This window comes from Gobio gobio (genome assembly GCF_949357685.1).
Source record: "Gobio gobio genome assembly, chromosome: 12".
Lineage (NCBI taxonomy): Eukaryota > Metazoa > Chordata > Actinopteri > Cypriniformes > Gobionidae > Gobio > Gobio gobio.
In genome coordinates this window covers 36,546,509-36,570,078 of record NC_137105.1, presented here as the reverse complement: position 1 = coordinate 36,570,078, position 23,570 = coordinate 36,546,509, and the positions used below count along the sequence as shown (strand labels likewise).

At 39.8% G+C, this 23,570-nt stretch overlaps 2 protein-coding genes across 6 annotated transcripts in view; one reads left to right on the top strand and one right to left on the bottom strand.

Annotated features, from left to right (window-relative positions):
* Positions 1-23,570, bottom strand: part of ralgps2 (Ral GEF with PH domain and SH3 binding motif 2) — a 160,034-nt gene that overhangs the window by 36,319 nt on the left and 100,145 nt on the right. The gene's annotated exons all lie outside the window — the stretch shown is intronic.
* angptl1a (angiopoietin-like 1a) lies at positions 1,057-21,656 on the top strand. 4 transcript variants are annotated; one of them, XM_079831198.1, is made up of 5 exons: positions 1,057-1,340; positions 10,280-11,170; positions 17,212-17,405; positions 18,758-19,028; positions 19,403-21,656. In XM_079831198.1, exons 2-5 carry the CDS (start codon positions 10,381-10,383, stop codon positions 19,588-19,590), a joined length of 1,443 nt encoding a protein of 480 aa, XP_079687324.1. In that variant the 5' UTR covers positions 1,057-1,340; positions 10,280-10,380; the 3' UTR covers positions 19,591-21,656. The 4 variants fall into 4 exon arrangements, with proteins under 4 accessions (XP_079687324.1, XP_079687325.1, XP_079687327.1 ...); XM_079831199.1 differs by having other exon boundaries at positions 1,062-1,324; XM_079831201.1 differs by having other exon boundaries at positions 1,062-1,324; positions 19,158-21,348.

The following is a 23,570-nucleotide window of genomic DNA, read 5'->3' as shown; positions in this document are numbered from 1 at the left end:
TTCTATTTTCACTTTTGTTCCAGTGCAGTTGTTCACCCTTAGACGTCTATTCCTTTAGCTATGGAAAACTAACGCAAGGTCGCAAAAAACAACGCAAGGTCCTTAAAAGGGATAGTTCACCCAAACATGAAAATTGTGCAATTTACTCACACTTACCTCATGTTGTTCCAAACTTCTATGACATTCTTTCAAAAAGATTTTGAATGTTTCAATTGTTTTTGTCTATACAATTAAAGTCAATGGGGGTCAAACTCAAACAAGCACATGACCTCATTGACATTCACTGTATGGACAAAAAAACAACACATTCTTCAAAAATGTCTTCCTTTAGGTTCCACAGAAGTCCGTCAGTCATACAAGTTGGTGAGCAAATCATGAATTTTCATTTTTGAGAACTATCCCTATAAGGATCTTTCTGAAGATCAGACGAGAGCCAAACACACAATTATTCGTGACTGCAAGCAAACAGCACTACTGCTATAACATTTATACAAGAAAGCAAGGGAAGGACATTCTGGTGTCACTGGGCCGATTGTTGAAACACATGCTCCACACTGTCCAAATGATCCTTAGTTTCCTCCTTCCATTTCAAACAAACATCTGCGAGACACGCGTGGGAAGATCATTATCTATTCAACTTGTGCCATCCTCTCAGGACTGCTGAAAGCATGTGCGTTTAGCAAAACTAAGTGCAGACCACAGGAAGGAACGGTGGAGTCTTGTGCTGCTGGGCTGTAAGTGAAAGCAGTCCTCTCAGTCTCCACAAAGACCACAAGCCTATTCTCCCTGAGTTCAGAGAGATCCCTGTCCACTGCTTGCTGTCCCTTCCTCCTCCTTCCCTGAAGAATGAGAGATTTGATGGGAGGTGAAATTTTAGAAGGGGTCGAGTTATTCTGTCTCTATTTCAGCACCCGTTACATCAGAGGAGGGGTTAGGCTCTTCCCTCCAAAAAGGAGAAGGAGAAAAGGAAGAAAAAAAAAAAAACGCCCCAATCCCCTGCATCTACCCCTCCCCTCCCTCATCCGTAGTGAAAAACTGGAGTTGCTGTCCGAGAGTTCCTCAGTTTCCAAAAAGTAGCTGAAGAGTTCCAGAGCCGTGCCACTTCCCCAGACCCCGTGAACCCTTGGACAGGAGCTCGCTACTGGGCTGAGCAGGGTCCTGGACATTGGGGAGCTTTGAGGGGGAGGCCTTAATTTCCTGGGATACAAGAGATGTGTGGAGCTTTAAGGACTTTCAGAGAGCCACTGGGAGAATAAGGAATCACGGAAGACACCAAGGACCGGTGAACCGCAAGGATCTCAGCAGAAAACAGACGGCAATAAAGGTCAGAAGACACCTGGGTAAAAGCTCTTCACTCACTTGTTTTTTCTTCTTCATATGTTTTCTCTGATATTTCATTTTTCATCCCTCAGTCTGTCAGCATCTGGAAGTTTACCATCGTCTTTGTTAGGAATCTGCCTCTACCTGTAATTCACTGTGATGTTTTTGTTTTTCTGAACAAATTCCTCAATTTACTGACCTGTGCACTCAGCCAGGGTACGGGTTGGCCAAGCGATCCGGTCATAGGGTCGTTCCGAGAGTTTGCATTGGATTACTTTTGACTTTCTTCATAATCAAGAGCAGGGAAGTAGGACAAACATCAAAGGCAGGGAATTACCCAGAATTTATTCTGTTTGTTTGTTTTTCAGAAAAAGAGATGGGTTTGACTCTGGGTGTTTTCTGGTCCACTTCGAGGTCATGCAGAAGGGGGCAAATGCATCTGGATGGGTGTGCTTGTTTGCTTGGTTAAGAGCTGCTCTCTCAGCACGTTCTGAGACCGATACTCTCACAGAGATTTCAACTGTGCTATCTAAAACACTGTCGGCTTCTCTGTGGCTTGTGTCTTGTGGCTTTTCCTGTACGGCGAAGGCTGTATTTAGTGGATTCTGTCTTATTTTGAGGACAGTGGTTTGTAGATTCTATTGTAGCAAGTTGTAGATGTTTGATTCTTGGTTGCCTGGTGCTCCTCACGGTTCCTCTGGCTGAAGCTCTTGGAAATATGGTCTACTGAGCGTCTATGTACTGTTCTGTAGGGGATAAGGGACTCTATTCATAAAAAAAATTAGTTAAGGTAAACAAACCTACCAAGACAGAAGGTCGTTTTACACTAACCATTTCCTCATGTAGAAACGACTATGTTCTCACATTGCACACACACGTCTCTGGTTTTGACAGTGGCCATTCTGCAGGCTAATCACAAACCTAGTGTGTGCTGTAGCACCATTACCCATAATGTCCTGCTGCTGTCAGCCACACAGCACCAGTAGGCGACCTTGAACAAAACCAAATGTTGTACATAAAGATGAAGCGGGCATTCAAAGAGGAAATGGAATGCAGTGGTCTTATCATGTTTAACATTTTTTTTTACTTTATGTGTGCCATGTAACACACGGTACAATAAAAACAGCGAGACATGATGCACGAACATGTCCTGTGTGAGCACATTATGCAGATAACCGGAATAGTGGAACCAAACCAAACGGCTGAAATGTGAAAGGTTAGAAAATGTATGCTTCCTCAGAGAGTCATAAAGCTAACTAAAATCCGCTCACAGAAAAAGAAGCCGCTCTTGGACGAAGTTCCTTGTCATTATTCTTCAGAGAACATTCCGTGCTGAAGTGTTGGCACATGGTTCACCTGTAGCACATGTGAAACGTCTCAAATTTTCTGTTTTTCACACTCAAAGACACTCATGACATTATTACCCACTGTTTCGTAAAATTGCAGAGAGACGCTGAAATGGGAAAACTGAATTGAGTTGAAGGGGTGACAGTAGAATGTGATGCTGAGTAAATAAGGCCTGCCATTGTTCAGATTTAAATGGTCAATTCCTGTGGGTACTGGTGATGAATCGCATCTGTGATGCTCGCGTGCCATGAGCTTATATAAACGCATACAGATACATATTGCGGCTGTTAGACATTTATTTTAATTACTCATTCATCTAAAAACAATAAATGAATTTTGAAGCAGCATCATATTTTGTCAGAGAACTGCAGGCAGCAGAACTGATTCTAGATTTACATTTCATGAAGGAAATATTAGAACGTGCAAACATTCCAGCAATGTCAATTGAAAAAGTTTTAAAAATTAAATCTTAGAAGTTCTTAAAAAGCATCCAATAATAGACAGCACACCTAAAAATATATATAAAAGTAAGGTTTGAATGTGATCTAGAAAAAAAAAATGATGAGGTGAGGAAAAAGTAGCAAGATGCATTTCAATACAGCCTTGCACGTAACATATAAGAGGCAACATGAGTGTGCTCTGTTTATCATCTTCCTTCCAACAGGTTAAAACAGAAAAACACAAGCATTGCTTGTTCTCATCTGCAGCACTAAGGTAATTAGAAACATGTGGAGATAACTTTGGCCTTTTGCATATATACACACACTGTTTCAGGATTTCAACTTCCTTCTTCCTCAGTTGTCTGTCATTTTAGCAGCCACAATCTACTCTGTCTGGGACAATATTTCCAAAAATGACGTTCTCTTGAAATCTAAGCCTGGGATGGCCCACACTTTCATCTGCAACTGCTGCAATCTTGTTCACCTTACTAAAACAGAGGACAAATAAAAATTCCAAGCTGAACAAGAGAGCCATTTAAAGATTTGGGAATAAAGTGAATGCAAAATCCCATAAAGCTTGGCAGGAAACTTGACTGCTGTGTCCAACTAAGGGTCAATGAGATGATGCTACTTTGTCTTATCAATTAATTAAAAAATACAATAACAATGCAATAAATAACAGAATTCTATGATGAGTATTCAATAATAATTATTTTGATAAAAGTCATGTGGTGCAACCAACATGCATATTTCTTAAAATATTATGTTGTTATATGTCATGTGGTGCAACTTTTCAAAAACAATGATATTTATAAATGAATAATTAATATTTATAAAAAACACAACCCTAAAAATTACACTGAAATGATTATTGGTACTCCCGAATGTATTCATGGTTTAGGGGAAATATGCTATTACTTTTTACTTGCTGGTTACAACACAATTCAGTCACTGAATGTCAACTTTTGTGTAAAATGGCCTGAAACATTTTCAAAACCATATGAAAGCTGATACACGGAGTACATTTAACCAAATGTCAATATTCTTCTCTGTCATTGACTCTTATCTGTCAGTGTGCTCATCCCTTAAGCCTGATTTAGCTTTGTACAAGTAAACTGGAGAAAAGTTCTGCTCTGTTTCTCATGACTCGCATGTCCCACACTAGAAGCAAGTTTCGAGTGAAATGAAGCTTCTGAGAGGCTTTAAAAAGGGCTTGTGGGTGGCGATCAGGACCAAGGTCTGAGCCTTCCAAACCACGTTCAGTGAAAAGCTGCATTCTCTAGGAAAGGACTGCTTCTTTTCCTCGCTCTCTTTTTTTTAGCTGTGAGGTCCAAACTCAATTAAAGTTCCCACATGCCCAGATCTCACTTCATAAATTCATTACATCATGCCCTGTTGGTCTCTATTCTGCCAACACTCATTTCCTTTTGCACTCCATGGGATGGAGTTACAAAATGCAACTTGGGGCATGTTTTCCAATCTCCTATGACCTCTTTTTCCTCCTTCCTTGCCCTTACTCTCTCTTCCAATCCTGCTAATTTTGTCAGCATCTCCTCCTGATAGAACAAGAGTGTATCATATGTTAACATTTCCTGGTTTTCTGATCCTCAGCCCGTTTAGAATGTCGAGCCATGCAACAAATTACGACCATGCTAAAAAACATGGACCGTGTGTGATGCATTTATTGTACAGACTTCAGATTATAACAGAAAGCTGCTGTTTGTGTAGTCATCTTTCTCTCATGTTGTTCCAATATTATGAATTTCACGAACCACAGCAGAACGAGAATTCTCTTCGGTTTACTCTCAAAGCTTCTGATTCCAGCAGTGTTGCCTCCTGAATCCTAACAAATTCAGTACGGTCCCTCATTTGTCCCTCTGTCGTTCCCTCCTGCCCATCTCTCAAGTTGTCCCTCTTTCTTCTCTTTTCTTTCTTTTTTTCTTCCTTGCGTTCTCATTATGGAATATTTTTTGAAGTGCGTCTATGTGTTTACTGGACTGGCTGCCGTCATCTTGGGAAAGTCTGAGAGCCAGATGTGGAATTCTTAAATATATTTTTCAACTACCTCCCCTATTGTCTCAGATCAAATAATTGATGCGTTTGTGTGTAAATGTATGTTGTAAAACTATAGCAATTTCTGATGGGATGAGCTAGGTAGGATCAGAGTTGTCTGGCTTCTGAGATTAGCTTTTAAGAGTCTTTACAACATCACACAAACGGTTGGTAAGAGCTTTTTGGGATTGTTGTGGACCACTATACTGCCAAAGTAATTGCAATGTTTAAATGTAACATCTTGTTGATTCATGGAACCACAGACTCGTCTCTTAAAATTTTATGGCGCTAGTTGTTGGGTTGACTAGCTCAGATCTTATTTCTTTCACAGTTCAGAGACTAAATCATATAAACTTAAAATTGGCTATCTTGTACAAACAGCTACATTCATTAGGATGTAAACAGCAACTAACCCTAGAACATGAAGAACATTTAGGTAACATCAGTTACAACATGCTGCATTTAAAAATCATTACGTTTCTCTTGGGATTTATTTGCTTTACAAATAAAATAAAAATCTTTACAAGCATTTCTCTACATTTTTCTTCACCGCCTTGTCGATTTCCAAGCGTTTTAAGATGCTTCATATCCTTGTCTAAACTTTCCAGCAATAACCTTTTCTCTCGTAAAACTGCTCAAACTGACACTCAGCTCTCTGACTAATAAACTTTGCAAGACAAATACGGGACTTTATGGTCCCATATCAAAGCTTTCTCAACAAGAGCACAAACACCCTTAACAAAACACCTTATATTACCCGCTGTTTTCTAGTTAACCGTTTAAACGGCTCTCAACTGCCCAATCAAAATTTGACTTGAAAAAGCTGACCAGAAATCAAAGACACTTGGGCACAAATCCCACAAAAACAAGAGCTCTTTTACTCACTTCAGAGGAAGTCACAATAATGTCATGCCAGACACCACAGGCTGAAAGGAGGAGCTGGGCGCTAAGTGAAGAGAAAGGCAATGAGCTAACGACTGGAGCCCAGATCCAACCCCAGCACAGCCAAGGAAAAACAGCTCCTGGTGGCCCACCAAAGCACATCACACACAAGCAGGCTAGCCAGAAAGCAGCATTTGCCATTGTGAAATTATCCAAGTAACTGACTGGATTATTAGATGATTCGACCAGGAATAGTTTGGCTATTGAAAGAGCTTTTTCATTGTCTACATACGTATTCATAAAGTTCTTATAAAGCCAAAGCCATAAACGCAACAGAGCAGATGCTGATGTCAGCATCAACCCTATGGAGTGTTGTTAACAAGGCCAGACAAGAAGGTGCCATGCTAGACTCTTCAGCTCTACATGCTGGAACTACAAATGACACTCATTGTAAAAGACATTGAGTACAGAAGAGATGGTGATCAAGTATAAATAAAGACGGAGCAGTAAAAAGAGAGTGTGAGAGAGAATTGGCAAAGCTGCCTTCCAAGACGCAAGTATAAACACAACTCAGTAGCTATCCCTCTCTCTAAGCTGAGCTTCACAAAAAAATACTCTTGAGGAATAAAGGATTTTGGCAGCACTCTGTAAAAATATGGAATAAGTGAGACTTTATTACTAAAACAAATGTGTCCAGGCAAATACCCTTCTTCTGGGTATTTTTTTTAAGATGGATAACAGACAAAAACAGGACTGAAGAAAAGCTGATTTCTGTGATGAACTGTAAAATGAACCCAGGGACCCTGTTTAACGGAGTTTTGTTTGTACAGCAGTTTCCATAATGATATTCTATAGGGTTGTTCACACAGTATGTGTTATTGGGACCAGAAAGCATAATACAGAACAGATTGCAGTGGTATTTAGATACTTTTAAAAGTTGACATGCCGTCTTAGAAGATAGCGGATAAAGTTGTAAGACACATTGCAATGTCAAAGACATCCATCTAGTACATATTTCCAAAGAAATACAACCAACATAGTTGGATTAAAGAACTTGTTTTGATTTTGCATTTTAACTGTGCAAAAATGGGCTGACGTATTTGACTGTAGTGGCAAATTTTGCTGTTTCAGTGCGTCTTGTTTTTAAGATGGCATGTCAAGATCCATGGCCCTTTCCATTGATCAGTACTGCGCCTCAAATCTTTAAATTGTTTTGGTGAACAACCTCTAATTCTGCCCAATGCAGTGGAACCGCTGGGATTTAGTCTTTGACAGCCAGCATGACTGATGTTAGCAGAGTCAAATCCAATGAAAACAAGAACACGGATTAAATGTTCATGTGCTACACTGGCCGGTGACATCATAACAGTGATACTGACTTCGTAAAAACATCCGAGGTACCCAAGGGTATCAGAACAGTCTGGAAGCCGTTCTGGAAGCTCTATGAATTATTGCTATTAACAACACATGAAGAGCCAATTGGCTGGAACAGTGGAGGGTCACAGCTGTCCATACATCACATCAAAGCTAAAAGAGGATGATGAAATGAATCATGGGAACAGTGAGTAGATTGTATAGAGTGTGGAGCTGTATTACTCAGATGGGTGGGGAACGGATAGGGAGCCATTGGGATCACCATAGTGCAGTAGTGGTACTAATTCATAGACAAATCAAGACCAATGTTGACAAAAACTAACTGCATTAACCTAAGCTTGCAAATTGACTGGTTAGCTACTGACAGCTCTAACGCGATTGTTAGTCTACAGTGCCAAAATTTTGAGTGCTCAGAAGAGCAAACCAATAAAAATGAAAATTGTTATAACAACAGACAAAAATGTTAATCATTTGGCAGAATATTATCCAAAGTGATAGTCAAATATACACTTCAAAATACACACAGATTGTTTGTTCCCTGGGAATCGAACCCATGACCTTGGCATTGGTAGCGTAACACTCCACTAGCTCAGCTACAGGAGCGGATATCTGTTAAATGAAATTTTGAAAATTTTAATGAAACAAAAGCAGATTTTGTTATTCATGAGTTGCAAGATAGATAAAGTGGTATATTTGTACACTTCACTGTAAAGCATTTTCACATCTTGTGTGTAGCCATTGAGCAAACACATACCTTAGTTGTCTATTACTATTTATTAGTGACGGTGAAAGGTTGAAAGACTACATAATGGAGACAAATGCAGCCCTCCATTTAATGACTGAAGGGAGGGAGAGAAATATAAGCAAATTAGAAGGCAAGAGTTTTCCTCTCAATCCCTCAGCTTAGCATTCTGAACCACTACGTCCTGAATCGTTCTGTTTTGGCGTGGGCCGACATTCTCACATCTGTTCTGGATATGTTAGCTGCCCATTACTACGCCCAAGCCAAAATATTTTGAATTGTTTTTCCTGTGTGATTGTGAAAAATGACAGGAGAGAATCCATTTGACTTAGTGTCCGTTGATAGTTAGAGATAATTAGGTTGAGTAAGTCAGGTCCCTGAAGTAGAGAGCGAGAGAAAGTGATGAAAATGGAGACCGACACAAATGGAGACAGATCAGCAGGTTTCTGGACTGCACAAGATCCTCTTTTCCCATGAAGTCAGGTTCAAGGCCAGGTGTCTTGTTTGGCAGACCAGCCAGAAGGACGATTATGTATGTGACCCAATTTCTTCCCTATAGCCCAGACTTTTCCTTAAAACCTTGTCTTACACTATTCTCACTTTCTAATCTCTTCACTCCACACAGCATGCTTAAAATCTGTAGCCTGCCGTGTCAAATTGCTCCACCGTGTATGATTAGTTCAGAGCCGATTAGGCTGCGTTTGACTGAGGCTTTCATTTTACTTTTGAAACCCACCCCTAAGCATATAGGTTAACTTTAGATTACTGAGTACTTCCAGTTAGAATCAGACAGTAGAGCCTTCAAGCTAAATAATATAAAGTTACAGTGAATACAAAGTTATAATATAAAGGAACTGAGGAGGAGAGCAGAATAAAATATATAGAGGTCACTGACCTGGTTTAGTTTTAGGGAAAGCAGCCAACATTATATAAGGCCCAGATTAACATTGAAAAGTCTGATTTTAGCATTTTTATCTGATTTATTCGGACCAAAAAACAAAAACATGATTCACAGACTCTTCTCTCAAAATGTTCCAATTTCAAATGTTGTGCTTTTTGGTCATAGTAACACTCGTATCTAACTCTCTTTCAAATTAAAATGTCAGCAAAACATTCTTATAGAGACAATACAGCATTCCATTGGAGCTGACGTTGGAGAGACAGTTTCACCTTGTATATGGAACTGTACTGGATCTGCAGACACATCTTTGGTCTCTCAACAGCACAGATGGCAGAATTGCTGACTGAAAAATGTGTGTCTGTATAAACAGGGAGGGGAACCCAGAGCGAGCACATCTAGGTGTTGATGAAAAGCAGAGCTCAGCATGAAGAGAAAGGTGATACTGGGATTAGAGGAGCCTAACGCAGCTCCCGGAGAGTGCTGCTATGCCAAAAACTGAAGACATGCTGGGATACTCAGAGTGGGAGATTGTTAAATACTGAACTCTGTAGAATGGGATACACAGCAGGATGTAAGAGCACCTAGGAATTTGATCCACTGAACTCTGGAGAGAAGGGGATAGTGAGTTAGCAGGAGCTACAAGGGTGGGAGGATGGTTATAGTCCACACTGAAGATGGGTTGTGTGTATAAAATGCCATGGTGATGACATCAGAGGAGTGATGATCTGTTAGCAAAGGATGTAAAACATCTGGACATGGGCATGTGTTAGTGGAGGATGTGAAGCATACAATGTGTGTTTGATTTAAGTGTCTGAGACGAGACACCAGAGTGCCTGCGAGAACAGAAGGGGTAAAGGTTGTACACCATGTTGAACTGCTAATACACATACTTTTTATGGCAGCATTCCATTAAAACATTGAAAGAAACAAGTAAAAACCACTCTGGCCTTTTGGTCCTCCACTTTCAGCTGTGGGGTCCGCACCAGTACATGCTTGGCAAAAAAAGCCTATTCTTCATCCTCCTTTCACTATTTCTCACTCCTCGTCTGTAATCGTCAGCAATGTAGATTCTTTATCAAAGCCCCTTTAGCTTAGTAAACAGCTAAATCACCTGCAAGGATGTGTCTAGAACAGTAAAAGTTAATGCAAAATCTTACTAACAAAAAAGAAAACAAAAGTTTTAAAGGTAAATTGATTGACTGATTTTCTTTCTCTTTACAGGTGAACCATTGGGTGTACCACTGTCTGGAGGTTGAGGAAGAGTAGAGCAAACAGAAGAAAAAAGCTAACAAAAAGAAGGTGAGGTGATAACAGAAGCAACCATGAGATGCGTAACATGGTGCATGGGCATCATGCTTTGCCTCTCCATCTGCTTGCTCCGCAAGTGCCACTCAGGAAATCAACTCATGCAATCTCGAAAACGCAGAGCACCTGCTGATGACTCCAAAAAATGCTCCTACACTTTCCTGATCCCCCAGCAGAGGATCACAGGTCCGATCTGCGCCTCAGCTACCGGACCTGAGCCAGACAAAGACCGGGTGACACGTATGGACATTTCTAATGTGCGGGAGGTCCTTTCCAAGCAGCGAAGGGAGATTGAAATGCTTCAACTAGTGGCGGACGTGGATGGGAACTTGGTAAATGAGATGAAGCTCCTGCGCAAAGAGTCTCGTAACATGAATTCCAGGGTGACACAGCTCTACATGCAGCTGCTTCATGAAATCATCCGCAAGAGGGACAACTCGCTGGAACTGGCGCAGCTGGAGAACCGCATATTGAATGTCACCACGGAGATGATCCGACTGGCCTCCCGTTACAAAGAGCTGGAGCTGCGTTTTGCAGGCCTTGCTGCCACAGTCAACAACCAATCTGTGCTTATCTCCGCCTTGGAGGAGCGCTGTCTCCGTGGATATGGACGTCAAGATCTGCCAGCAGTGCCGCCGCTGGTGCAGGTGGTGCCGGAGAGCATTCCGGCCAACAACAACCGCTTCACCAATGAGATTCAGAGAGACAACAACAACCGAGCATTTCCTAGAGGATCACGAATGGACGCCCCAACTCCTGACCCTCTGGGAATCCCACCACCCCCACAGGGCACCCTTACTTCAGATGGTAAGTGACCAGGGACAGAGAGACAAAATCCCTTAAAATATGAGAAAAATTCTGATAGAATCTTGAGAAGTCAAGCCACTTGTTTCCTAGTTAGTTTTTCCACAATCTTACCAGTCCAAAAAACAAGACAAATTTGATGTTGTCAGCTTCTATGAATTAACAGTTATATAGGGGAGTTACAATACTAGGCTTACTATGTGGTATCTCCCTATGTTACAATAATGTTGAGATGGAAACCCAGCAGTTAGTGCACATGCTCCAGAAGTACCTTGACGGTTTATGTCTAGTTCTGATCCCACATCCGCACCCTTCTGAAACCTAAAATAACAAACTGGACCGTTGTGCCACTGAAGATGTTGCATATATCCTGGTAGAACTACGTGTTTCCAGTGAGAGTGGCACTGAGATCCCATTCTCCTAAAGCATGACCACATAGCCAAGAACAGCTAGTGCACTGTTGTAATGCCAAAAGTTACTGAGACAAATCACAGAATCCTATTCCGCTCCTGCAGAATCCTCTCTGGCAGCCCATGAAAACAAAATATGAGCTCATGGATTCCTGAGTGCACACGTGAAAACATGCACTCACACAAGCCTCCTGGAAAAAAAACTGTAGATTAAAGAGGGTCAGAGAAGAGTGAAGTGGAGGAATTGGTAGTCTACGCTGGACTGGGCTTCTGTATGTCTACTCTATAAATACATGAAAATGTATCTGTCCAGTGAGCAGTGAAGATACACATAGGGACAAGAACATGCAACATAAAAGCTAAAATATGTTTTCTTCAAGCACTTACCCAGCAAAACTCCAAAAACGTCCCCCTCCCCTCCACACACATGCAAGATAGTGATCAAGCCTCTGTTAACAAATCTAAACTTGAAAGCAATTTACATGACCATGTGTTCCAAGAAAACAGTCGCTACAAAAATGGGGCAAGCTGTTGTTATATCAGACAATGAAAGCATTAGACATCAGACAGATGAGAAAAAAATGGGTGTCAGTGTAAGCAAGCACATTAGTGGTAGACCACTTCTGCCATTATTTATGACTACTTAAAGACAGTGAGAAGCATATTTGTACAAAAGTATGTATAAGTACTTTGTGCAATACACTCAGACACACCATTGTTGCATTGTTATAGCACTTTAAGCTAAGCTTAATGGCATAAACACTTTTAAACTCATAAACAGCTTTGCATCTTAAATATATGTACATTTTGCAAGGATTTCATTTTATTCACTCAGAAATGCAGGTTTGTCTGGGTTTATTCTTATATTCTTAGCGGTATAAGGTCGACATTCATGCTACCACTTTCAAGACCACATCCCTGTTAGTCAGGTTTTACAGCCATGTAACTGTCAGTAAAAGGCAAAACCATAAAACACAACTTTACTGCACACACAGAGGACTAAATATGAAATAGAGAGGGGGAATGATCTGTGTGTGTATTGGAAATGAAGCGTGTAAGTGTATTACTTAAAAGGAATTCATCAAATTCAAACATGTACCTTGTGAAAAGTGCTCCTTAGGTGATTAATACTGAATTGAATATATTGGAGATCATCAGAGAAAGTACTTTGGGATTGTCAGCAATGCGGCCTTAGAATTTAGCCAAAACAAGGTAAAGTTAAGGGAGCGTCTTTTAGCCTTCACTCAGAGAGCACACATATGCCACCTAAAAACTTTATTTAGGTGGGCAGCTCACTTGGTTTTCGAATGGCCAGTGATATATATATATATATATATATATATATATATATATATATATATATATATATAGCCAACAAACGCCAATGTCTTAAGGGAAAAAAATCATTTTGACTGTCACCTCATGACATTCTTCAACACAATGGACAATTATCCAAAGAAGCACTTATACTTTGTAAGACCCCATACCTGGCAGGCCAAATATGCAGGCATGTGAAAGTGTGAGATGGTAGTTTTGGACTACAGCCTTTAGTGATAAAGTCTTGAGTATGTGTATAAATATTACAACAATTGGAGGTAGCTCTCTCCAATTCCCTGTCTCTCTCATATACCCACATTTCACAATAAACAATCTCAACTGCTTATCCAGCAGATCTTCAGACTGAACCCAAGACTTAAAGCTACACTGTGTGATATTTTCCCCCATCTAGCGGTTAAAAGGTATATGACCACCCAGTTAATATTAGTTTCTCTTCCTCTCAATTTCGATTTCGTTTTAACTCCTACGGTGGCCGATTTAGTCCAAGATTAATATGGCTTCCAGTTCGACCTCGTTCACATTCGACACGGTGCCATCGAGTGTTAAAACGCGAAAGGCGAAGCTTGAATTTACGGGTATGTCCCTCTTTGGCTAATGTACTTTCAAGATGGAGGGGCAACATGGCGACCCGCATTCGAACCCCTTACCCGTATGTGTTTTCAATAGCATATTATAAACTTACGAGAATACTTTATTACTTGAAAGAAGTAAATATACATTAATGAGCACATATATTTTTGAAAGAACTAAGTGTTTTTAGCTAAGAATAAACTAAAAAAGTTACACAGTGTAGCTTTAAACAATGATACAATCTCTAAGTTCCTGAAACAAACGGCCTCTCAAGCAGCCAAGACAACTCGATAGGGCCCGATTTTCTTGCGACTGACCACTAATGACAGCTCAGTATAGCCTACTTCACCCCAGAACACAGAGAATTACAACCACAGCTGACCAAAGCAAAACACTCTTCTAACCTCTGGGGTTGTACAGTACTTTTTATTTGTTGCCCAATGAAGATGTATCAAAAAAGTAGCTGCTCAGAGAGTAGTTTTGGATGACAGATGGAGTTCTGTTTGAGGGTCCTCCTGGACCTGAGCAGAGAAAACTCCCACTCCCCCAACTCTGCCGATGCCTGCCGCTCGAAGCCACCCGGCACAATGCCTGTCTGTATTAGCTCAATGGCTGTCATTCATGGACAGGCGGTCACGGCCACACTGGGACCTGGCTGGTTAACACAGCTGTTTCAGCACAGCTAGAGCTATCGAAGGACTCCCTCTCAACACAGGAAAACTCCTATTATACAACACACCAACCATATCGCTCAAAAGGGTCTTTGGCAAAGGGGGATCTCTCTTTCTTCCTCTCTCGCTTTACATCTCTGGCTCACCCCTATATGACTGATAATGATTTTAACTTAAGCTCAAGTAAAGAGGAAAAAGAAAAAATAAGCGGAAAAGTCGCACAAGGCCTGAGCTGGTGTCTGGGCATGGTAACTTCATCAGGACAAAGAAGGGTATTTATCTTTCAGCCAAATCTGGAGTGCTGGGAGATCTCAGGGCAGAGACGATGAGTCCAGAGATCAGAAGACCTGGGGCCAGTTGCATAAACTTAGCCATTATGTTTAGACTGTGTCTTAAGAACTAATTTGACACACTAGCAATTAGTCAAGAGGTAAGCAGTCTAACTTTTCTGATTCAAATTAGACCAATCTAACTTTAAATGTAACTGACTTTAAAAAGTTAAGAACAGTCTTGAAGAAAAAAATAGACGACTAACTTTTAAGACTAGTCTAAGCAGTTTATGCAACCGGCCCCTGATCGGGAGTCTGCAAGGAGAGCTTTAAGTTAAAGGATTAGTTCCCTTTAAAATTAAAATTTCCTGATAATTTACTCACCCCCATCTCATCCATGATGTCTGTGTCTTTCTTTCTTCAGTTGAAAAGAAAGTTTTTGAGGAAAACCTTCCAGGATTTTTCTTCACACAATGGACCTCAATGGCAACCAACATGTTGAAGGTCCAAATCAATGCAGTTTCAAAGGGCTTCGAAAGGCTTCAAAGGCTCTGCACAATCCCAGCTGAGGAATAGGGTCTTATCTAGCGAAACCATCGGCCATTTAAAAAAATAACAACATTTATATACTTTGTAACCTAAATTGCTCATCTTGCGCTGCCCTGCGATGTGCCACGGATTGCGCAATCATGTCAGAAAGGTCACGCTATACATAGGCAGAAGTACCGGCCCCAGGCTTTGTAAACACTGGGTCGGTACTTCTGCCTACGTATAGCGTGACCTTTCTGACATGATTACGTAACCCACGGCACACCACAGAGCAGCGCAAGATGAGCAATTTAGGTTAAAAAGTATATACATTTTTCTTTGTAGAAAATGACTGATGGTTTTGCTAGATAAGACCCTATTCCTCAGCTGGGACCATTCAGAGCCTCGGAAGCCCTTTGGAACTGCATTGATTCGGACCTTCAACATTTTGGTTGCCATTGAAGTGCTTGAAAAATCCTGAAATGTTTTCCTCAAAAAACTGAATTTCTTTTTGACTGAAGAAAGAAAGACATGAACCTCCTGGGTGACATGAGGGTGAGTAAATTATCAGGACATTTTCGTTTTGAAGTGAACTAATCCTTTAAGACAACAGTGTCTCTCTATAGTCAGGAAAAGTTCTATTAGTGTCCAAAACATTGCAGGCCCGAATCCTGATCTAAGCCACCAAAACACATACACTGGAACCAGGCAGCAACTTTTACAGTGTTAAGGCCCATTTCGACAGGAGCAATAATTATAACAACATCCACACCAACAGATGATAACAATGTTTATTATAATCATGTGCTGCAGTTATATGGTCTGTTGCTTTAAATGCTCAAGCCCTTTAAAGTTGGGTGGATTTTGATTGGCTGTCAATATTGTTATTGTTCATCAGGGGCCCGTTCTTCGTACCTCGCTTAATACATCTAAGATGATTTGACAGATCCCAGATCTTTTAATCGTGAAAACTGATCTCTGGCTAATTTGGTTCTTCAAACGAATTTGCGGATTGGATTTAAATATCTGGATTAAATGATCTAAGATTACTGAGCGTTCTTTTTTTCCCTGAAGAGGGCAGATGCATCGATACTCGAAACCACGATCAGCAATGCAGCGATTGGCTGGCGTCAAGACAGCAACGTAATGACATCATATAATTAAAAAGCCACCTGGCAAAAAACTTGACAAATTCCACAAAAAAAACCCCCCACGAATTTCTGAACCTTTATAAGGAAACAGCCAAACGACCAAACCAACATAAAAGTTATAATAGATAAATGATAAATGTTTTTTTTATTGGTAACATGATTACCAATTGTTTATATTCACGATTTTATACAGTATTTGTACACCCTTTAAATTTTTATTTCAATGTTGTAATTTAATTTTTAATTTAATTTGAAGCAGATTTGTAACGTGACTGTTTCTTATGGGTCAAGATAAAATAATCCTCTCTTGCGCTGCATCAAGCCACTCCCGTAATATATTGATCACTTAATGCACGGCTCAGATTAACTGTACAACATGTGTGTAAACCAATAAAAACAAAATTATATAAAGTAATTATTCCATCACAAATAAATCGCTCAATCAAGTGGCTGTGTCTATAGTATTATACACAACATTATACATTCTCATATACATATACAATATAATTTTTATATTATTATTTAAAATTATTATTATTGCCCCTGGTTCAGTAATTAACTCTTGTAATAAAGTAGCAGTGGCTGGGACAGATTTTAAGTATCACCTCAAGATGCAATCTAATCCTGTTTACATGAAATAAGCCTTCTCCCGAGCAGGTTTAAGCTTACGGACCTGTTACTATGACAGCAAGTCCAGGATGAGCTTCGAAGAACCAAACAATCCAAGATCATGCCAAATCGTCAACAATCAAATCGAGCTAACTGAGTTAGCGAGGTACGAAGAACGGGCCCCAGATGGATGAAAATCATTATGAATGGGATTACAATATCTAGAAAGAATATGATTGTTTAAAATATATTCCAATTAGTCAATGTCAGTAAATGACATGCTTGAGTTGCACGATATTAATCAGATACTGTATATACAGTATACACAACACAAACATTATTACAACAAAATGTACAAGTGAACAATAACTAATTTACGTGCTAGTCAGAATGAGTAAAACACATTGGGAATACAAATTGTCAATGTCACTGTACTGGGTCCAGATATTATATATTGAAATGCGAAACCCAGTTTACTTTTCTCCCTGTCTTCCTCAGGCCCGTTCAGAGACTGTTTCCAGGTGCGGCAGGCGGGGCACAGCACCAGTGGGATGTATCTGTTGAAGGCAGAGGGTAGCGATAGACTGATTCAGGCCTGGTGTGAACATAAATTAGACAACGGAGGCTGGACCGTTTTTCAGCGAAGGAAAGATGGCGCGGTCAACTTCTTCAGGAACTGGGATAACTACAAGGTAAGTGTAGTACCTTGAGAACGACAAGCGAATGTGCAAAAACTAAGAAATGAATAAGCAGTAAAGTCCTCTTTTTCCTGACTCTTTATCCAACTCTAGTAAGTCTAAACATCTGATAAGAATCAGGGAAATAGGGCAACCTCTGGAGACAGCCCCGATGTCTGCATTTACATAACTGCTCCACATCCCTGTCATGCGAGTGTGTATGTGTATGTGTAAGTGCATTTGTGAGATAGATGGAATGTGTGATGAGATTCCCAGTAAGGCCCAACAGTGATCTACTCAAGACTTTTCCTGCCAGCAACACTATTGTTCGAATTAGACCATCCAAATATAGGTACAACTTCTCTCTAATATTTTCTTTAGTTTTAAGCAAAATGACATCTCTTTGGGGGCAAACACTGTGAGAGATATGAACCTTATTTTGCATATTTGCATTACTATCAGTATTGCTGTAGAAAATCTATGAGCTATATCCAGTATTTCTGCATCAAAAGCAGGCCACCATGCAAGCATCTACTCTAGACACTCTGACAGACTTTCAGGGCAAACGGAACAATATCCTTCACCATTGTCAATTATTATTTTTTGTAATATGCAAAATCATTTGTAGTTTTTAGTGAGCTTAAATTGTATTTGTATCTATTTCTTTTTAATTTAAGTAATGTAGATTTGTAGCATCTGGGTTTTATGTTATTGAGCATTATATGAAAATAATTAATGGCTTATCAATATCAGCTAGAAGTTTGATAATATTGCTGCATGGTAACAGATGTTTTATTTATAACTAATGATCTAAGCATGTATTGCACAACACGTTTTCTACAGCATTCGTGCTGAACAGGAAAAGACATTTCATCTTTAGTTGAGGAAACCAAAGAACTATAGCTGTGATATATAGGAGGCTTGTAGACCCATAGCACATAATTCCTTCCCTTTCCAAGAGCAATGGCCCGAAAATGACCATTTTCCCCTTGTACACCGCTGAAATCAGTGGAAAAATCTAGTTATGCCCTTATAAAGTAGATCTCAAGTTCCCTGCAAAATCTGTCTTGGGAGTGTGACTTCACCGATTTATTCAGGGTTGAGTGTATTCACTTGCCAAATGAGTGAATTGTCAGTCCAGAGTTGAAGGCCTAGAACAGAAATATACCCCAAATCCTCCTCAATGACACAAACGAAATGAAAACAAGTAGAATAACTGCACACAGTTGGGGAAACACGCATAAATCCACTAAGCACACTGAAGACTTAGATGAACTATTTCCATTGGAGAAAAGATTAAACTTCTCTGTCACATACTCTGTCTCTATTACAGTTTCTCTCATTTCCTCCCTCCTTCTCCCACACAGAAAGGCTTTGGGAACATAGATGGAGAGCACTGGCTGGGCTTGGAGAACATCTATAACCTAGCCAAACAGGGGGACTACAAATTGCTGGTGGAGCTGGAGGACTGGGTTGGGAAGAAGGTCTACGCAGAGTACAGCAGTTTCCATCTGGAGTCTGAAAGTGAGGGCTTCAGGTTGAGACTGGGCACCTACCAGGGCAATGCCGGAGACTCCCTCACAAGCCACAATGGAAAACCCTTCACAACGCTCGACCGGGATAAAGATGCCTTTACAGGTCAGATGCTAACAGGCAAATGAAGAGTTTTGGTGTATGGAACAAAAGTTAATTTATTAAATATAAAAAGTATAAATATTTGTCTGCAAGATATATAAAACCCTGAAAATGCCTTTTCTTAACTTTCAGACAAGGCTTTGTCAAGCCATCATTCTAAGTATCATTCCGAATGTCATACGACCTTGACAGCTCCAAAGCTAATAATGTCCCACTACAGATTTGATTGCCAATGATGCTTGGGTCGTTTTATCAGGGACGCACCAAGAAACTGTGCTTGAGTTCAAATGACAAGGCTTGTCTGAGGTTCAAAAATGGAATCGGTTCTGCTGACATTTTTCTAAAAAGTTTTCTTTCTCCATCTTCTTCTATCCCAGGCAACTGCGCTCATTTCCACAAAGGCGGCTGGTGGTACAACGCGTGTGGTCAAACCAATCTGAACGGCGTGTGGTACTCCGGTGGTGTGTATCGCAGCAAGTTCCAAGATGGGATCTTCTGGGCGGAGTACGGAGGCGGGTTCTACTCGCTCAAATCAGTCCGTATGATGATCCGGCCAATAGATTGAGGCTCATCCCAGGACCTCACCCTCATATCACACCCGAATGAGTCTAAATTGCTTGAATGTACTCATAACTCACTTCAGCACTTATTTATAATCACACATTCATGTTTATGAGGATTGACATGTATAGCACAGTATAGTCGTCATTGGTACCAACAGCATTAAAAATCATGAAAAGGAGGAGTTAAAGGACACGCGTTTATCCAGACTCGTACACCGATGCCCTTTGGTCTGTTGAACAGAAATTCAGAGAAGACGACATAAAAAAACGAAAAGTTGGAGTCGGATGACAACACGGTCAACTTCAGGATCTCCTGCTTTTCTCCATCTCCTACATTTTTCTTTTACTGTTCTTCTAACATTCTTCTCCACTGCAATATCTTCATTGCCGTCTGTTCCTTCTGACTTTTCCTGATTGCTTGGACTGGCGACTTCAAAGCCTCAATCGCAGGTTTTTATTCAAAGATCTTTGGCCTCTGGCTTTGGAGGTGTGTCTGTAACAGGACTAGCACTGGGCTGAACTGTTCACCAGGCTCCGTCTGCATTAGGGGGTAATATTGGTCTGTAAATATACTTCATGTTTTATACTTGTTTGTTTTTTGTAAGAGTTAATTTAAGGACTCACCTCCAATCCGCAGTATTCATTTTGTTATTTATATATCAGTGATCTGTATTTATGACAGTTATAATCCTCCAATCAACTATTTATCCCCGATTACGATGTACCATTGTGCTTTGACAAATTTTTGTATACTTTTTACAAAAAGAAAGAGAATATTACATTCAGGGTTGTAACCACCATGTAAATTGAAAGGGACACGACCCCCAACATCCAGCTTAGAGGTCGATAAATATGCGTTTTTCAATGCCCAAATCTTAAAGTCAATGTTATTTCTTCGACAATATAATATATTTTCAAGTGAAACTCAAGTGATTGGACTGTAAAAAGTGAAAGTTAAATACCACAATGGAGCTAAACCAAATATGAGTTTGTTAAATGAGTTGGTTAAAGGTGCTGTATGTAAGAATGACAGCTAGTGGTTGAAATGGGTACTGCAGTCCAAATTCAAAATATTGTTTGCCCCACCCCCTCATCCTCAGGTTGCCTGTGAGGGTGCACAATAGGAACGAGGGCAATTTACATTGGAAGGCGAGGAGACTTAAAAACTGTAAGTTGATTTATCTGCGTTTTAAAATGCTTCCATTAATGGAGATTTTTAGATGGATGCAGAGGCTTTTTAGGTCGTGTATAGAATCTGCTTTCTCTAACCCAGTTTGATGGCAGCAATACTCTGTGTTTTCATGGCACCAATACGCTGTGTTTTCTGCCCAATGGCAACTTGTGTCGAAATACTATTGGGTAAATTGGCAACGTGCTTTATTGCACAGATCAAAACAAAAACCGACACAGAACAAACATTTTATAGTAAAATAACTGGCAGTGGCACTGTTTTTCAGAGAAACAAGAATGTTTCCTAAATATCTGCAAACATAGTATGGTATTTTTATGCTTTAGTACAGTCAAAAACTCACATACAGCACCTTTAGGATATCCAACAGTTTTTTGTGGCCTAAGTGACAGATAAAGTCGTTTCAGAGTATTATGAGCAAATTATTAAACTTTAAAAATAAGCATTCGGAGCATTAATGAGTTGAAATTTTAAGCGAATTGGTCATGCTTCACAGGAAGTGGAATAGGATTTACAGGAAGTGGAATGTATTGAACAAAAGTTAATTTATTAAATAAAGTATAAAACCCTTAAAAATGCCTATATACCTTTATAACTATCAGATCAGTCTTGATGAACCTTCCTTTTCTATTTTTTTTTTTTTTATAAATAACATGCACCAATGAATTGGTCACAATAAGTAAATGTGGATTTCATGTTGACTCTTTCATTTGGTCCCCCAATATTCAATATTTGATTACACCACTTACTGGCACACAAACCAGAAAAAAAACATTTGAACTTTCTTTGGTACGAACAAAATCGAATACATTTTTGTTTAAATGATCTCTGAATCCACTCTTAATGCTGCAACACTGAATAAAACAGCGTCCAAAAGTCTGAGTGAACCATTTTTTCGTACAGTATATATGGAGTCACAGCTGGCTTTTCAATTACACAATCGACTTTTCTGCAATATGAGCAGGAGTGTGTGTGCGAGAGTGTTTGAGACCGAAAGAAACAGAGATTTCATGTCAAAAGTATGCAGACATGTGAAAATGGGAGGACTACAGCACATAGAGACAATGAAAAACACATTTCTGCTGTTCAGTCACGAATGGAGGCGAGAGAGACCGAGACCGAGAGAGAGAGAAAGAGAGGGATCCAGAGGGAGGGAGAGAGAGATGGAGACAAAAGAGCAAGACATTCCTTCCATATAAAGTGCTTAGGTTACAGCTCCACAAAAGTGTATTTCATAAAAGTTATGCCTCTCTGTTCCCGGTTTCCCCAGCGGGGCTATCTTTCAAAACGTCCTCGACCACTTACAGCCAAGCATCAAATTCTATCGGGAGAACACCGACACACACACTCAGAAGGGAAAGACACTGGCAGATGAAGTTCTGCGAGCGGCCTGCACTCGAACACGTTCTAAAGAGCTTCCGTCTGTTTCCCAGCATGCATCTCTCCACGGGACACTGATCAGAGGGTTTCACACTCTCCTGCACGTGGCACACAAGAGTAAATACTCACACTTAGACAACAAGTGCAGTCTCCATCAGAATGTAAACCGTGAATTTTTTTCTAAGATGGCCACTAAAATCATCAACTGTGAAAGTGGTAAATAGCGCACGCTGTTAGCTTCAGAAATGTCATGCAGGGCGATTCACGTGTTCCAGAATTCAACACTCTGGAAGTCATCTGGATGAGAACTAAGAGGTCATGAGTAAATATTTGCACTGAGAGGGATTCTTTACTAAATGAATGTCATCTGAAATCATGATTCGGTTTGATCAAAATCAGGGTTATTATTGTTGACTAAAAGTATTAAAAATACTTGTTTTAATAAAGCAGAAATAAAATATAAACATTAAATGAAAATTAGAAATGTCGTCTTGCCAACTGAAATAAGTTCAAGATGAAGCACTAAAATGAATAACTGTAAATAAATACAACCTAAAATTAAACTAAAATTAAAACTGAAAAAAGTAATACTTAAAAAAATTGTTTTTAATAAAAATGAAAAGACATAAACAACAATTAAACAACAAAATTAAACAAATTAAAAAGAAAACTGAAAAATTCTAATTCAAAATATTAATGAAACCTATAATAGCATATAAGGAATATTAAATATCACTCATCAAATTCTATTATATTGATGTGATTTATTACAATTACAGAACTGCATTTTGGGTAAGATTATTGTGAAAGGATATCATTATAGTAATTATAAATATTTGTTACATTGCTCCATTTATTAAAATACCCTATCATCTGACCCCATGTGAACTGTGTGGGTTGATGGGAGTTCCAGACAGTGTCTCTGCAGGGGGTGCTGGCATTGTGTGTGTGTGTGTGTGTGTGGCCAGGTAAACCCTACATTATGGAGACAAAATGCCCCCACAAAGATGGCAATATCCGAAATCCTTGTTCTTGTGGGGACATTTTTTGGGCCTCATGAGGAAAACAGTTTATAAATCATACTAAGTTTTTTTTTTTTTTTTTTAAATGTAAAAATGCTGACAGTTTTCTGTGATGGTAGGATAGAAGGATAGAATATACAGTTTGTACAGTATAAAAATGGAAAGTCCCCATAAAACATGTGTTTTCATAAAACTTATGTGTGTGTGTTGTGGTTGTCTAGTGGCCAGTGGGAAAACTGAGCACCTGTCAGCCCCACTGGAAAGATATTATAACCGTTTAGCCAGGAAGGTCATATAACTTACACACACACACACACACACACACACACACACACACACACGCACGCACACACGCACGCACGCACGCACGCACACACGTTTACTTAAATGA

Bases quoted from the DNA above. Each gene is read 5' to 3' on its own strand.
- angptl1a (XM_079831198.1), top strand. From the start codon at position 10,381: ATGAGATGCGTAACATGGTGCATGGGCATCATGCTTTGCCTCTCCATC. The intron at 17,406-18,757 runs GTAAGTGTAGTA...TCTCCCACACAG, and splicing joins GGAACTGGGATAACTACAAG to AAAGGCTTTGGGAACATAGA. The intron at 19,029-19,402 runs GTCAGATGCTAA...CTTCTATCCCAG, and splicing joins GGATAAAGATGCCTTTACAG to GCAACTGCGCTCATTTCCAC.